Genomic DNA, 15,617 nt, shown 5'->3' with positions numbered 1-15,617 from the left:
CATAAAAGGAGTTTGGGTAGGACTTCGTTGTCTGTTATTCCAAATAATTATTAAAAATTGGAATTAGTTGATTCACCACAAAAAGAACTAACAATTTTTTTTTGGGGGGGAGGGTATAAATAGGTCCTTTTCCCTTTTCTTTGCTCTCTTTAGGGCATAGACCTAGTAGTGGTATTGCCAGGTCAGTTTTATAGTCTTCCAAATTGTTTTCCAGAACGGTTGGACCAGTTCACAACTCTGCCAATTAACGCATTAACGTCTCAATCTTTCCACATCCCCTCCAACATCTGTCATTTTCCTTTTCTGTCATGTTAACCATTCTGATAGGCGGTCAGGTGTAACCTTAGAGTTGTTTTAATTTACATTTCTCTAACCAATAGTGCTTTAGAGCAATTTTTATCCAACTAGTGTTTACATTTTTTCTTGAAGGGTATCATCACCCTTTAACTCTCCACTCTGGGGACACTCGCCAAGAAGATCACCAGAAAGGCATCTTCCAGCTAGGATATCCAGTCAGCTCTAGGGGCTCTGTTTGGCTTTTCTAGGGATCCTTCGAGACCTGGTTCCTTACACTTTCCCCTCTCCCGTGTAATCTGTGATGCAGACACCCCGGCCTCCGGGCCGCTTCTTTCGGCTCAGAGCGTGTCTCCGGCTGTCCCCCGTACCTACGGGCTTTCATGAGATCTCTCCCCAAATCCCTCCCCTCCAACACGAAGCCTTTCCTGATCTCCCTTCACGCCAGAGCCTCCCCGTGCTGATCGTCTGTAGCTTGTTGGTACACACTTGTCTGAGGGCGGTCTCCCCCCCTTAGATCAGGCTTTCATCTCTTTCCATACCCCTGAATTACACAAAATGGGGATTTGCTGACTTTTTATTCCCCTGTCCAGGCTGTCGTCCTTCCCCGCCCATCCCCCACCTCCTCTCTCCACAGGGCGCCCCACCCCAGGCCTTCCTCCTTTTTCCTCCAGCTCCTACTCTCTCCTCCTCCTTCTCCTTCTCCCACTTCTCTTCCTCCTCCTCCTCCTCCTTTGTCCTGCCTCCCTTCCCTAGGCCGCCTTCCTCCTCCTCCTCTTCCTCATCCTCCTCTTCTTCCTCATCCTCCTCCTCTTCTCTACTCCTCCGCCCCCAGGAAACCTCAGATCTAGGGGCTCCGAGGTGGAGGCGGGGCGGACGGCTGCGCAGGCGCACTGGACGAACTGAGCCCGTAGCCATGGAGCAGGGAGCTCCCGAACTGCCGCCGGGGCCTCTGGCCGAGCCCCTGGGGGGCCTGGACACCGACCGAGTGGCAACCGGGGATGAGGAAGCGGCCGGGATGGGAAGCGAGACCGAAGGCCACCTTACAGACTCCGGGGACGCCAAGGTGAGGATCGGAGGAGAACCGGACCGGGCTCGGGCCTGAGCTCGGCGAGGAGGCAGCGGCAGCGCCGGCGCCTTGGTTCCGCTGGACCGGCGGGCGGGGGTGAGGGGAGGCCCGGAGAGCCGGGAGGAGAGAGGCTGGCGGAGCTACTGGCCGGAGACGTTCGAATTTGAACGTGAGTGTGGGTATTGTCAGTGACTGTGAATGGGTGTGCCTGCGAGCGTGAGTGTGTGCCTGTGAATCAGTGTCAGGCTGAGCGTGTGACTGAATGGGTGTGTCAGCCCTCCCCCCTCCGTCTGTAATCGTCTATGTGTGATTATGAATGCGTGTGTCCCTGTGAGTGAGTATATGAACGTGTGTACCCTTGTATGAGTGTGAGTGTGAATGTGAACGCATGAGTGTGAGTGATAGTGAATGGGTGTGTCCCTGTGAATGGATGTCAGTGTCAGTGTGCGTGAATGTCTGTCAGCAGGTGAACGTTGGAGTTTGTGAGTGTGAATGTCAGTGTATGAATGTCAGTGAGTAAATTCCAGTGTACCATTTCTTCCTGTGGGAAGGGTTCGATGTGTGATTGCGCTTTTTAGATAGGGCATGGGTAGACTCGAGAAGAATTTAATTCAAATCCTGCGCCCGAATATGTATTAGCTATGTCATCCTCAGTTTTCTTTTCTGTAAAATGGGGATAACAACAGCACCTGCCTCCCAGGGTTGCGAGGATCAAATGAGATAATATATGTAAAATGTTTTTTGATTCAGCCTTAAAAGTTCTGTATCAATGATTTGTGTAGATATGAATGTATGTAGAAGTATGTATCGTCAGGTGCAAAGACTGCAATGATAGACCACTGGAATAACAAATGAGTCTCAAGGGAAGAGAAGAACAAGGAAGGAAAATGGATTAGGGAGTGGGGATTTGAACCCACTAGTGTTATTTGAGGACGGCATAGACTGTCCAGGGTAGGTTTGAGTAAATCGGTTTGGAAGGGAGTTGGATTTAGTAAGCCATAAATTTGGGGATTTGGAGAACTACAGTTCCAGTCTGTAGAACTTTGAGGACAAGGTTGGGGAGCGTAGTATTGTGGGATGGTCTTGAGATGAGTTTCAGTCACTCTAGCAGCATTTACTAAATACTTCGTTTATACCAGGGACTATGCTAAGGCCTTGGAGATAGAGACAAAGATAAAACAGCCCTTGACCTCACAAAGGTTAGATTCTTGGGAAGGAGGGACATAACATGTATATACATTTGAATGTAAATGGTTCCTGGTGAGAAACTTCTCTACCTTTTCAGCTCGAGTACCCTCTCGGCAATTTATATTCATAGACCTGAGGCACTGAGAGATTGTGTAACTTAGAATCCCACTTTGACTTGATGCCAGCCCTCTTTCCTAATCGAAACTATTCTTTTGTGTTTATAAGTATGCAGAGAATAAATATGAGTATTTTTTTAAAGAGAAGGCACTGGCAACTGGGTGAATTTCATGTAGAACAGTGCACTTGAGGTCAGTTTTAAAGGAAAGGAGTTTTCTCAGAGGCAGAGGTGAGGAGGGAGTCCCTTGCTGTGGGCATGGGGAATGTGCCAAACCAAAGGCAGAGCTATATAGATGGAAGTGTAAAAAACAGCAAGAGTTCTAGTTTGACTCTGCTACAGAGTGTAGGAAAGGGAGTAATGTCTGATAAGGTTGCAAAGATGGGTGGAATGTTCTGATGTGGGAGTTTAGGGCTAGAGAATGGGATGGGGGGAGGGGTGTATAATCAAGTGACCGTGGTTCAGTTGTTTTTACTTTTTATGTGGCTTGTTCTTGTGCCTCAAAGACCCAGTAAATTGATGGCCTTGAAAAGTAGGGGTTTGAAATTTTTTTTTTCCCTCTTTAATAGTGACTTATTTGTCTAATTACTGCTTTCATTTAGTAAACTCTTACTGAGGTCCGTGTTTCTAGCTCCTGACTTTGCAAAAGTTCTTTGGTCTGTCTTTTAAGTTCAGCAATTCAATTAAACATTTATTAAATGATGACTTTGTTCTAGGTGCTGTATTAGGAGCTGGGGATACAAGGACAAAAATGAAACAGGACCCTTCCTTAAGGAACTTACATTTCACTGAAAGATATAGCATGTAGCTAGAGAAGTAAAACAAAGTAATTTAAGGAAGCAAAAGGCAGTCGTTAATAACTGGGATGGGTGTGTGAAATCAAGAAAAGCTGGGGGTGGCACTTGGCTGTAAGAAGAAAGCTCTTGATTCTAGGACTTAAAGGTGAGAAAAGAGGACATTTTAGACTTAGGAGAAGCAGTCTGTATAAAAGCCCAGACTGGGACATGGCATAGCCAGTCCAGGGAACAGCTGGTTGATCAGTTTAGATGGAATGTGATAAGTGAAAGATCATAGGATCATACATTTAGAAATGAGGAAAAACCTCAGAGATCATTTTGTTCAGCCCCCTCATTTTAAATATAGGTATTTGAGGCCCAGAAGGAGAGGTATATAGGACTTGCTTTCAAGGCCACACAGCTAGTAGGTGGCACAGCTGGGACTTGAATTGGGGTCCTCTGAACTCCAGAGCTCTCTGTGCTTTTCCCACTGTACCACACTAATTCAGGAAAAATAGGTGAATAATACATTATGATAACTTTTAAGGGCCAGGATGAGGACTTTGTATTTTATCTTGCAGGTAAATAAGGAGACATTGAAAATTTTGGAAATAGTGATATGAGGTGGACATACCTTATCAACATCACTTTGGTAACCCTGTGGAGAGGGGAGAGAGCCTGGTAGCAGGAATTTCAGTTAGAAAGTTGTTGCAGTAGTTCAGATTAGATATAATTAGGGATTCTATCAAGAAGCATTTATTAAATATATGTCTTAGACACATACACACAGAGTAGGTTAGTTAAGACTTGTCAATTAGATATATAGAATGAGGGAGAATAGATTGACAAAAGTTATTCCCAGTTTGTGAACCTGAGTGATTGAAAGAATAGTAATACTCTTGGCAAAAATAAGGAAGAGAGGAGGAGAAAAGCCCCAGGTTAAGAAGAAAATTCTGGTTTTAGGTATGCTGCATTTGAGATGCCTATGGGATATCCATGTGATGATGTCTAGTAGAGAGAAGAATCATGAAGAGGATGGTTTAGGAAAAAACTGGTCAATTCAGTCTCCATTGTGGGGATCATAGGTGGCTTGGCTTTGAATGATGTGTGATCAGCCAGTGAGAAGATGGGAAATTGAATTGTATCCCATCTTCCCTCTTTTCATAGTCTTTTTGGGGCTTGTCTCTGGCACAAACATTCCAATCCCATCTATCACTTAGGTAAAGTCTTTTGTTGAAATATGACTGATAAATTTCTATATTCACTGATGACTGTCATTTGTTCTTGCAAACTGTTGGAAGACTTCTTTAAAAATGCATATTTTAAACAAGTGGATTCAAAATCCACTATAATTCTTCAGTTAGAAGATAGGGTGGAAGTTTCCAAGGTTTTTTTTTTTAATGAGAGTTTTTATAAATTATATGCTTTTGAGCAGAGAGGAGAGAATAAATTTGTATAAGAGGGGTGATCATCAATATCAGATGCTGCAGAGAGGTCTCAGTAGTGATTATATACATAAGATGTATGAGAACTGAGAAAAGGCCACAACTAGATGTAGCAATTAAAAAATCATTGATAAAATTTGAGGTAACAGAGAGGTTGAGACTTTGGAAGACAGAAAGATGTGGGTATCCTTAATAGTAATAGACACATTTGGAAGAGTAGTGGGTTAAAGCAGGGAAAATAATCATTTATACTTACCTGAGCTACTCATTCTTTTCCACTGAGAATATGAAACATAAGGGTGTGGGAGTCCTTACTGTCCTCTATATCAGAGAGCCGCTATGCTGATAGATGTATGGGTCCACCATGGGGTGATCTAGAGAATAAATAGTATGTAATAATTCTGGGGAGGAGGACAGGGGATTTCATCTGCACAGCGGATGCCATGCTGACATTACCATCCTAAACAAGTAACTTAACCTTCTTCACCCTCAGTGGTGGAAGGCAGCTAAATGAGGAGTGTTAAGGGATTTTGGATGGTGTGGTTGTATTAGAGACAAATGGAAGGTGTCACCCAATCCATTTTTCCAATTTTCAGTTACATATCTCAGTCATAGGCCCAGCCTCAAGACCCCACTTTGAAGACTTTTAGACCACCTTCCTAATGCCTTTTATCATGTTGCATTCTTCTGCTTTTTTCCAGTCACTATGTTTGCTAGAAATCCATGCAATCTGCTGATGTAGAACTTTTCATTCTCTATAATAAAGTGAAAAGAAAAAGTAGAGCTGTTTGCAAATATTTTAATCTTGAATTTAAGAACATGTTTTTTAAATATACCAAATAAAACAGTTAAGATAGTGTCTGCTTATCAAGGGAATTAGTAGGATGGCTGATTGTATATGTAGGATAGGCACATATTTCTTAGAAGTGAAAAAGAATGTTAAACATTTAGGAAAATACTTGGATATGAGATCTTCTGATTATCTTTGTTTTTACTGGTATTTTATAATGTAAAATTTATTGATCCTTTTATTTTGGATATGACATTTTACAACAAATACACAAATAAGCCTTCCTCTAATATACATTCTTCCTCACATTTGGATTATTGAAAAAAATTGTTTTTCATACCAATTATTTCCTGATATTGCACAACATTCCTCTGAACCATTCCTTGTAACAAAGAAACAGTTTAACAAAACTAGAGTATTTAACAATCCTATACACTATGTCCTCTACTTTTTTGCTGAAACAAGTTGACCATTTCATTTAAAAATTTTTTACAAACATCACATTCATTTTTTAATGTATCTCCCTTTTGTCTGCCTCCCTATAAACCAAGTAAGCTTGGACCACTGTACTTGGTATTTATTTTATTTATATTGTTACTATTGTATGCCCTTTAGGCTCTACTTTTTTCCTTCTCTGCATCACTTAATACATTTTTTTTCATATTTCTCTTCAGTCTTCATATTGTCTATAAGGTGAGCATCTAATCCAGAAGTTCTTAGGCTTAAGTCCACAGATAGGTGAGTGGATAGGTTTCGAGGGGTGTGTAGAGGAATATGGTTACATTCTTATTTTATTATAATTGGTTTCCTTTGTAATTATAAGTATTTTATACTTTGAAAATATGTTAAGAAGGGGTCCATAGGCTTCACTAGACTGCACAAGGGGTCCATAACATAAAAAAAGTTAAGATTTCCTTGATAATGTAATGATAAATGGGAAAGAAGCATGTGTTCCTTTTGCATCTTATAAAAATATTTGCTGACTTATAAATTTGGTTTATTCAATTAAAAAAATTAGTTTACATTTATATGTCATTATATATGTTTGTCTTTAAATTGTTTACATTAGGTTATAATCTTCTAAAGGAAAGGACTCATGTATTTTTGTTTTCTGTTGATTTCTTCATGCTCTTATACATGTGATATTATTTTCTAAATATAGTGGTAGTTAACACTTGTTGATTGTGAACCATTTTTAAAGTGCTTGTAGAATTTTAGTTAACTATTTGGTTGCAAACATTGTATATAAATTCATTTTAGTCAGATTTAAAAATTAATATTTTCATGACTTCAAATTTTTCTTAGTTACTTTCCAGAGCTGCAAAGGCAGCTAGGTGGTGCAGTGGATAGAGTGCTTGTTAACAGGAAGACATGAATTCAAATGTGGTCTCATATACTTAGCTGTGTAACCCTGAGCAAGTCACTTAATCTCTGCTTCAATTTCTTCAACTGTAAATTGGAAATAATAATAGCACTTATTTCCCAGGATTATTGTGAAGATCAAGTGAGATAATATTTGTAAAGTGCTTTACAAACCTTTAAGCACTATATAAATCTTAGTTATCCTTATCACCTATATATGCTATTTCAGAAGTCTCAAGACATTTGGGACACTGTATAGTGGCACTTCATTTTAATATATTTTAAAGCCCAGAGATAATAATAGACTAGGGGTTATAAATTCTAATTATATAGTATTTGAGATTATTATATTTATATAATATTTTAAGTACACAAAATTCTTTCTGTAGTACCTCATCATGGTGCTGAAGTGACCCTGAGTTCTTGAAGGTCATGTCAGTGGGATACAAACTCAGATAGGCTTCATTAAGTTGTAAAGGCATTAGTTGTGAGTCTAGTGAAGAAATCTGTCACATGAGGAATAATTTGGCAAATTTAGGAGAGCTTTATCATCTAAAGATTGGTTACTAAATGGTGAATTGCTCAGGTGGAAAAATTAGTAAGATCTTTTGCTGAAGTGTGAACCTTGTTTGAAATTCTGTGATTGTCAACATAGAAAGTTCCCTCACTTATGAAATTCTGAGGTTTGTGAGGAAAATTTCCAGGCATTTTACAACTATATTACATCAACCAAGGGCCCAAAGGAAAAAGAGCTGAGTTTGGAGTCGAGATCTAAGGGTCAAATCCTGACTCTGCCACTTCCTGTTTGACCAGAATCAAGTCACTTGATCTTTTTGAGACCTCTGATTCCTCATCTATTAAGTGAAAGGATTGGATTTTGTAAGGTGTAAAAATTCAATTCTAAATCTGTAGTCTATGCTCTTTTGTATATATCCATCTATTTATTATTTATATTTTTTCTATCAGCAAAATCCCTGATTGAGATCTATAGAGAAACAAAACCCATTACTACCATGAATATTCAATCAAAACACATTTCTGCATTGGCCATGTTTATGTGCAATTTGTCTTATTCTATACTTCATGAATCTTTCACCTATCAGGAAATGGACAACATAATTCATCATTTAGCCCCCTCTGGAAACATGGTTGGTCATTATAATGATAAAGGTTACCTTTACTGTTCTGTTGCCTTTGTATAAATTGTTTTTCTGATTCTGTTTACTTTATTCTGCATAAGTTCATACCAATCTTACAGGTTTCTCTGAAATCATCCTCTTCATCATTTCTTAAAGCAAAATGTACTCCAAAGCTAAATGATATCCAAACTTGTTTATCCATTTCCCAATTGGTGGGCACTTTCTCAAATTCCCATTATTTTCCATTTCAGAAAAACTATAAATATTTTTGTACATTGTTAGAGTTTGTTTTAGGATTAATTTCTCCTTTAATATATTCTTCCTTCCTCTTGCCCCTTCTATTTTCCATGTCAAATGAAATATATTTCTGGACCAGCTATGTTTGTGTGTATTCTTCCCTATGTGGCATTAAACTCATTTTTGCTAGTTATGGACTGTAAGCCTTTATTCTTTGCTTTTTAGACTGTTTTATTCCAAATTCTCTGCTTCATTATAGTGGTGGCTGCTAAATTGGGAGTGATCCTGACTTTGGCTTCTCAGTACTTAAATCTTTCTTGCAGTATCGTTTCTTTAACTTAGAATCTCTGGTTTTGGAGGCTCTCATGTACTTGTGAGTTTTTATTTTAGGGTTTCCATCATGAAGAGACTGGTAAAGTCTTCTTATTTCCTCTTTCAGTTTCTCAGAGATCTGGGTAGGGTTGGCTTTCTTTTTTTTAAGATTTCTTGAAATCTGGAGTCTGGGTTCTGAGTTAGTTCATGGTATTTAGGTTGTTCCTCAGATCTTTCCCTGTTCCAGGCTTCCTTGGGCAGTTACCTTAGTTTGTAACCTCAGAATAATCCTTGACTCTTCAATCTTCCTAATCCTCCATATCTAGTTGATTGCCTAGTAGTTTTTTATTTCATTTCTACAGCATCTCTTTTATCCATCTCCCCAAAAGCAAAACCCTATTTTGTGCTTTTATTATATTTTTCTCCTAAACTCTCACCATAGCTTCTTGACTGGTCACCTTATCTCCATTCTTTCCCCTTCCCAGTCATTCTCTATATTGCTGCCATTTTGTATTCTTAAAGTATTGGGCAAATGTTATTTCATTGATTTTCTACATTAAGATAAAATACTAATTCCTCTGTTTGGCATTTAAACTCCTTCATAATACCAATTCAACCTATTATTCCAGACTAATTTCACTTAACTCTCCCTTATATACTTTTATGTTTCAGACAAACTGTATCTGGTATTACCCACATATGACAATACAATTTCACTCATGTATATTTGGAATTTCTTTCTTTCTCATTTGTACTTCTTAGGCTCTTTTCTACTCTATTTTATTCTATTCTTAACATAGGATTCATGAATTTGCTTTAAAAAAAAGTTTTAATGACTTTATTTTTATTTTTTGTTATTAGTATTATTTATTATACTTGATTTTCTTCATAATCCTATGTATTTTATGCATTTAAAAAACATTTTGAGAGAGTTACAAAGGAGTCCTTGACATTAAAAAAAGGTTACGAATCTGTGCTTGAAGGTCTCCTACTCAAGGCCCAGTCTGATTAGTCCCTAATTGCTAGCTTCCTCCATCTCTTGTAAGTTGGTTTCTAGTTATATTTGTTGTTTACCCCCAACTATGCTGTTTCTTCACAATAAAATGTAAGCTCTTTGAGGACAGGGATAGTTTTGTTTTTTGTCTTTGCAATTGCTTTACACAGGCTCAGGAAACTCCAAAAGATCTGGCTGATCATGCCAGGGCTTGGGTTCTGTCTGTCAGTGGCCACCAGTTACTAGTGTAGGAAAGTCTTCTTGCTACTATTTGGCCCCTGCTTTGAGACCCAGGAGACCTGACATTTTGAATTCACTTTGCTACCAAGACAAGTAATGTCTAGCTTTAGTGTATCTGTCTACCTATGCTCTGGTAAAGAAACAAAGCAATACAAAAAGCAATAAAACCTCTTTCCTAGACCTGTATATTTGCTCAGTTGTCTAATACAGGGGTCCTCAAACTACGGCTCTTGGGCCAGATGCAGCAGCTGAGGACATTTATCCCCCTCACCCAGGGCTATGAAGTTTCTTTATTTAAAGGCCCACAAAACAAAGTTTTTGTTTTTACTATAGTCTGGTCCTCCGACAGTGTGAGGGACTGACCCCTATTTAAAAAGTTTGAGGACCCTTTAGAGTCACTTTAAAACCATTCAAAACTAAACAGTATATTCTCCATTCACACTCAAATCCAAGTCCCTTAAAACTCTAAGGGGATCTTATTTCCTTAAACTTTCCCTGAAGCAATTAGATGAAGACCTTTAGCTACTAAAAATTAAGGGAGACTAAGGCCTCTGGTTCTTGTCTTGGCTGAACATGCCTCATTCTTCTGCATTTGTCCTTTTCTACTGAGGTTAGGTGTTTGAAAATCCTTAATTCCCTCAAATTCCATTCATTCTGGTGACTTTGAAGGCAAACATAGTTCTCAGAAATCCTCCAGTAAAACTTGAAGAATGCTTAAATTACCGTGCTGGGAGGCCCAGAAGCAATTTAGCTGGTGGTCCTGAAAGATAGTTTGCTGCAGTTATCTTTAAAGTAAAGTCATTTTAAGGACGCTGGGCCTAGTCACCTTGGTCTCTCCTTGCTTAATGATTGTGAGAAGTTATTCTCTAATCTCCTAGAGATGGGTGAGATTCTCATCATAAATAACTAATCTTCTCTGTAGGCATCCCCTGAAGCATAAAACCAGAATGGACTCACTTTCTGTCTTGCCTATCCCCCTGGTTCATCCCGAGCTTGAGTTCCAAAAATCTGAGTGACCAACTGTCCTGGACTGGATCTGACTAAGTCCATTTTCCAGTATATGGTCAATAATTAGATATCAGACTAGAATGAGACCCCTTTGGGTCATTCATCAGTTTGAGTTTAAAGTAGATTCACTTAGTCATAAGTAGAAGGGTATTCATCAAGTATGTATATGGGTATTAAGAATAATCTAAATTCTTTTTTGTTGTTGTTCAAATGAAGTTAGGAATTTTTTAACATCTCAAACATAATAATGTAACGTTGATAACATGATATATAGTTTTCATATATTATTAAAATAATATGTGATAGGTAGGCTTATCTGTAAAATTTTTCAAACAGTGGAATATTGATGGGTGTTGCCACTCAATTATTTTTTAACCAGTACTCAAGACTAATATTTTATCTTTAGCAGCTACAGCAGAAAAATATTATACACATAAAATGTTAGGAACAGCAATAGAATTTATATTGCTTTGCTTAATAAAGGATGCTCTTTATTCATCTATCTGAAACAGACTATAATTTTCATGTTCAAATGCTTATTTCAACAAAGAATAGCTTAAGTTGATTGAATTAAGCTAGCTCCCTTCCCTGAATTGCTCATGGTTTTCCACCAGCTAAACATTAGTGACTGTGCTAGGAGCTTCTCCTGGCGTTTTGAACTCAGCTGGTCAGGAAGTGAGGGCCACAGTCTGAGCTTTTTAGCCCCCTGAGCCAGTCTGGTCTATTGTTCAGTCATTTCAGTACTGCCTGAATCTTCATGACCCCATTTGAGTTTTTTTTAGCAGAGATACTCCAGCTCATTTTACAGATGAGGAAGCTAAGGCAAACGGAGATTAAGTTAGTTGGCTAGGGTCACACAACTAGTATGTATCTGAACTTGGGTCTTTGGGACTCCAGCCCTACCACTCTATCTAATGCTTCACCTCGCTGCCTCTCGTCTGATTTAGAGGGTGATTGTAAAAGAAAAACTAACCAAACCTCGTGGGGAGGGTTAGGTTATTACCCCCATTTTTCACTCTTTTCCTATTGCCTACAAACATGTTCAGGTTTCTCCTCTTCTAAAAGTTCTTTCCTTGATAGTGCTGTATCTCTCTCTAGCTGTCATCCTATTTCTGTACTCTGATTTCATTGCTGTACTTCTATAAAGAGCAGCCTATAACTGCTGGCTCTATTTTCTCTTAATGTCCTTCACAAATTTGTTTCTATCAGTCTAATGAAACTGTTCTCTCAAAAGTCTTTAATACTTTATTTCCAAATGAACTTTTTAAAAAGTCTTTATCTGCCTTAACTCATGTATAGTATTAAACATAATGTCCTCCTTATCAAATCTCCTACTTACCTCTTTATTATTCCTTTTAGTCTTTATCTTTTTTTGCAATGTTGGTACTGTTGACTATTCATCCTCCTCTTGATACTATTCTTATATATCTTTTCTTCTGTTAACATGGTAGTTTCTTGATGTCTTCTGCTCTTATTACCTCTAAGTAAATTTATCTCTATGGTTTCACCTCTTCCCAAATATGCAGTTTGTACTTCTAATTATCTACTGTTTTCCTATTAAAACTTCAAAGGTAACATGCCTAAAACCAAACTTATCATTCCCCATCCCCCCTTTAAAAAAATCCTTAAAGAATCTTTTCTTTGTCCTAATTCTGAGGTTCTCCTCAACCTGTCACCACACTTTTTGTCTGGTCTTATCCCAGATTATTTCTCTTCATCTACTATATATATAGACTAGTGACCAAGTTAAACTATGTGATTCTTTCTTGTACATACTATATGTTTTTCTGTTTCTCTGCCATTGTTCAAATTGATTTTTTCAGGATCACATATGGCAGGGTTTATACCATGTGCTAATACTGCCATTGTTACTTATAATATGCATTTTTTTCATGCTATAATGTTTTTAGAATGAGGTATTTTAATGATTTCCCCCAGTAGTGTAATTGGATGGTATGTTAAAGTGAGATGGTATTTCACCCTCATTTGTCCCTATAGATAATTGCAATCAAAATTTTCATTTAGTCGTATGTTTATGCAATGCAGTGATTTGTGTGTGTGTGTGTGTGTGTAGTTAAGTACATTTGATAAAATCAGGTTATTTGCAGCTAGTCAAAAATAATAATTTAGAAATAGAAATTGAGTTTCATTTACCATTTTTGAGACTTTAGGCAAGTTATTTAATCATTCTAAGACCATTCTAGCGTTTAACAAAGCATCTATCATATAATAGAGTTGAGATATTCCAGAGATGATGGGGAATGGGCTTGAACCCTGCTGGAAAAAAATGTTGAGTAGTTTGTTTTAGCTGGAGTATACAGCAAATGAATAGAAATAATGGGAGACAAAGTGAGTTAGTTAGAATGGAAGGCCTTGAGTATTGAAACACAAGTAGTTTGGAATTTTGTTAATTAGGCATCAGGGAGCCATTGAATATTTGTAACCAGAAGAGTGAATGATTAGACCTAAGCTTTAAGAATAGTAATAATAGCATGTAAAATGGATTGGGTGAGAAGATATAAGAAGATATTTTAATAGCCAAGATATGATCAAAAAGCATTTATTAACTTCTTATATGCTACAGTGCTAGGTATATAATATCAAATGACTTTTAGAATTCATTAACTAGACTTATTTAAAGTGGTGAGGTGGTACAATGGAGAGACATGCTGGTCCTAGAATCAAACCTGCATCCAAATTCTGCCTCAGACACCTGCTAGCTATGACTCCAGAAGTCATCTACCCTTGTATACTTCAATTTCTTCTACTGTAAAATGAGGGTAGTCATAGCACCTCCCTCCCAGAGTTGTTGTGAGGATCAAACGAGATAATATTTGTAAAGTACTTAGCATAGTACCTGGTATGTAGTAGATCCTATGTAAATGCTTATTCCCTTTTTCTTTCTCTTCTAAATGATTATTATTTACAGAGCTGAGGATACAAATAAATAAGCACTGATTGTCTCTCCTTAAGAAAGTCACATTATAATGGGGGAGATAATATATGAGAAGGTTTCTGCTGTAACTCTGATTTTTAAAAAGGCCCAGTCAGTAGCAAAACAAATGATAATTCATCTTCCATTACTATCACTTACATTAATAAACCATCTTGAGCCCTGATATCGAACTGTTTGACAATGCTGAGCACTTTGTTCATGAAATTTTGCTTTTGGAGGAACTGAGTGACTGTACATACTGAAGAGGTTGGGGTGGTAGCATCTGCTTGGTTTTTGTTGTTTAGCCTTTATTTTTAAAGAAAACTAATGCTTGTAATTAGCAATTGGTGTTGGTGATAGTGGCAGAGAGCAAGCCCATCACAGGGATTGCTCTCCTGGATGATAACTTTTGGAACTAGGCTAACAGGTCTGAGGGTGGTATATGATTTACCTATAAGTTGGTGTTCATTTGGTGATGTTAGGAATGGCACATTGCTTCTTCATGAGACCTGCTTCTTTCTGTGTGGGGCCAGGCTGAAAGGGCCACTGGACTGGGGAGTGGGAGAAGAGAGAGGGAGTTGGAGGCAATCAATGATTTCTCATAGTTTTAGATTTAAGATTATTTTCTCAAATATACAAAATTCACAGTTGAGTGGTTGATAATGAAATAGAAAAATGGTGACAGAATTAAGAGATCTTTAGGAGGTTGAATAAACAGGATTCAGCAATTAGTTGGTTATTTCTGTTCATTCCTTATATCCAAAAATAAGATGCTTTGAATATGTATGACTGAGAGAATGGGTTTGAGAAGTGAATGGGTGGTGAGATAAAGGAAAGCATTGTAGATAAATTCTTTAGAAATTTAGCAATGAAAAGCAAAAAAGAAATGGAATAGGAATTTGAGGGGTTAGCAGAATCTATGTAAGATTGGGGTATGAGCTAGGACAGATCTTTGAGGGTGTGCCTTCTTTTCTTCATCTCATAATCCCTTGATAACTTCCTTTTTTCTTTTTTCCAAGACCAATCCAAGAACATGGCACTTTGATCTCATCTTCTTTCATCTTCTGCAGCTGATTGTCTTCATTATTCTTTCTTTCTTCCTTGCCAAATATATATTTTCTTAGAATATTTGAACAAGATTTATACTCTCACACTATTTTGAACCTTCTGTAATCTGGCATCTGATCTCACTCAACTGAGATTGACTTCTCCAATGTCATGATTGTTTTTAATTGGAAAATATCTATGTCTTCATCTTTCTTGACTTTGTAGCATTTGACATTGTTGATCACTCTCTCCTCCTAGATACTCTATCCTCCCCGAATCTTCATGATTGCTCTTTATTTATTGTCTTCTTACTTGTCAGACTTATTTTGATGATTGGTGAGTACTAGATTTCTTTCTTGATATGCCTTTTCTTTCTACATTCTGTCTTATAGCCTCATTGGCTTAACCTTGGTTTAATTACCATTTCTATAGGATGATTTCCAGATTTATATTTCTTCCTCTTATGTCTCTTTGAGCTCCATGTCCACAGCATCAGCTGTGTGTTGGACATTTCAGACTGGAATTCCCATAGTCATCTCAAACTCATCATGTACAAAACTAAATTATCTTTCCCCCCAGATTTACTTGTCTTTAGAACTTGCTTAGTTCTGTTGAGAGCATTACTATTCTCATTTTCAACTTTGGGGTCATCCTTGCTTGACTTTT

At 37.8% G+C, this 15,617-nt stretch overlaps 1 protein-coding gene across 3 annotated transcripts in view; it reads left to right on the top strand.

The window, feature by feature from the left end:
* The first annotated feature begins 1,026 nt into the window (after nt 1-1,026).
* SNX4 (sorting nexin 4) overlaps nt 1,027-15,617 on the top strand; it is a 78,487-nt gene continuing 63,896 nt past the window's right edge. The window contains exon 1 of one of the 3 annotated variants that reach the window (XM_051985477.1): nt 1,027-1,360. In XM_051985477.1, coding sequence (XP_051841437.1) covers nt 1,211-1,360 — 150 coding nt within the window. In that variant the 5' untranslated portion in view covers nt 1,027-1,210. The remainder of the gene's footprint in view (nt 1,361-15,617) is intronic. The other 2 variants (XM_051985479.1, XM_051985478.1) reach the window with 2 other exon arrangements.

The sequence above is a fragment of the Antechinus flavipes genome, chromosome 3, assembly GCF_016432865.1.
Source record: "Antechinus flavipes isolate AdamAnt ecotype Samford, QLD, Australia chromosome 3, AdamAnt_v2, whole genome shotgun sequence".
NCBI lineage: Eukaryota > Metazoa > Chordata > Mammalia > Dasyuromorphia > Dasyuridae > Antechinus > Antechinus flavipes.
The sequence above is the reverse complement of the archived record's forward strand: the minus strand, read 5'-3'. Positions and strand labels throughout refer to the sequence as shown.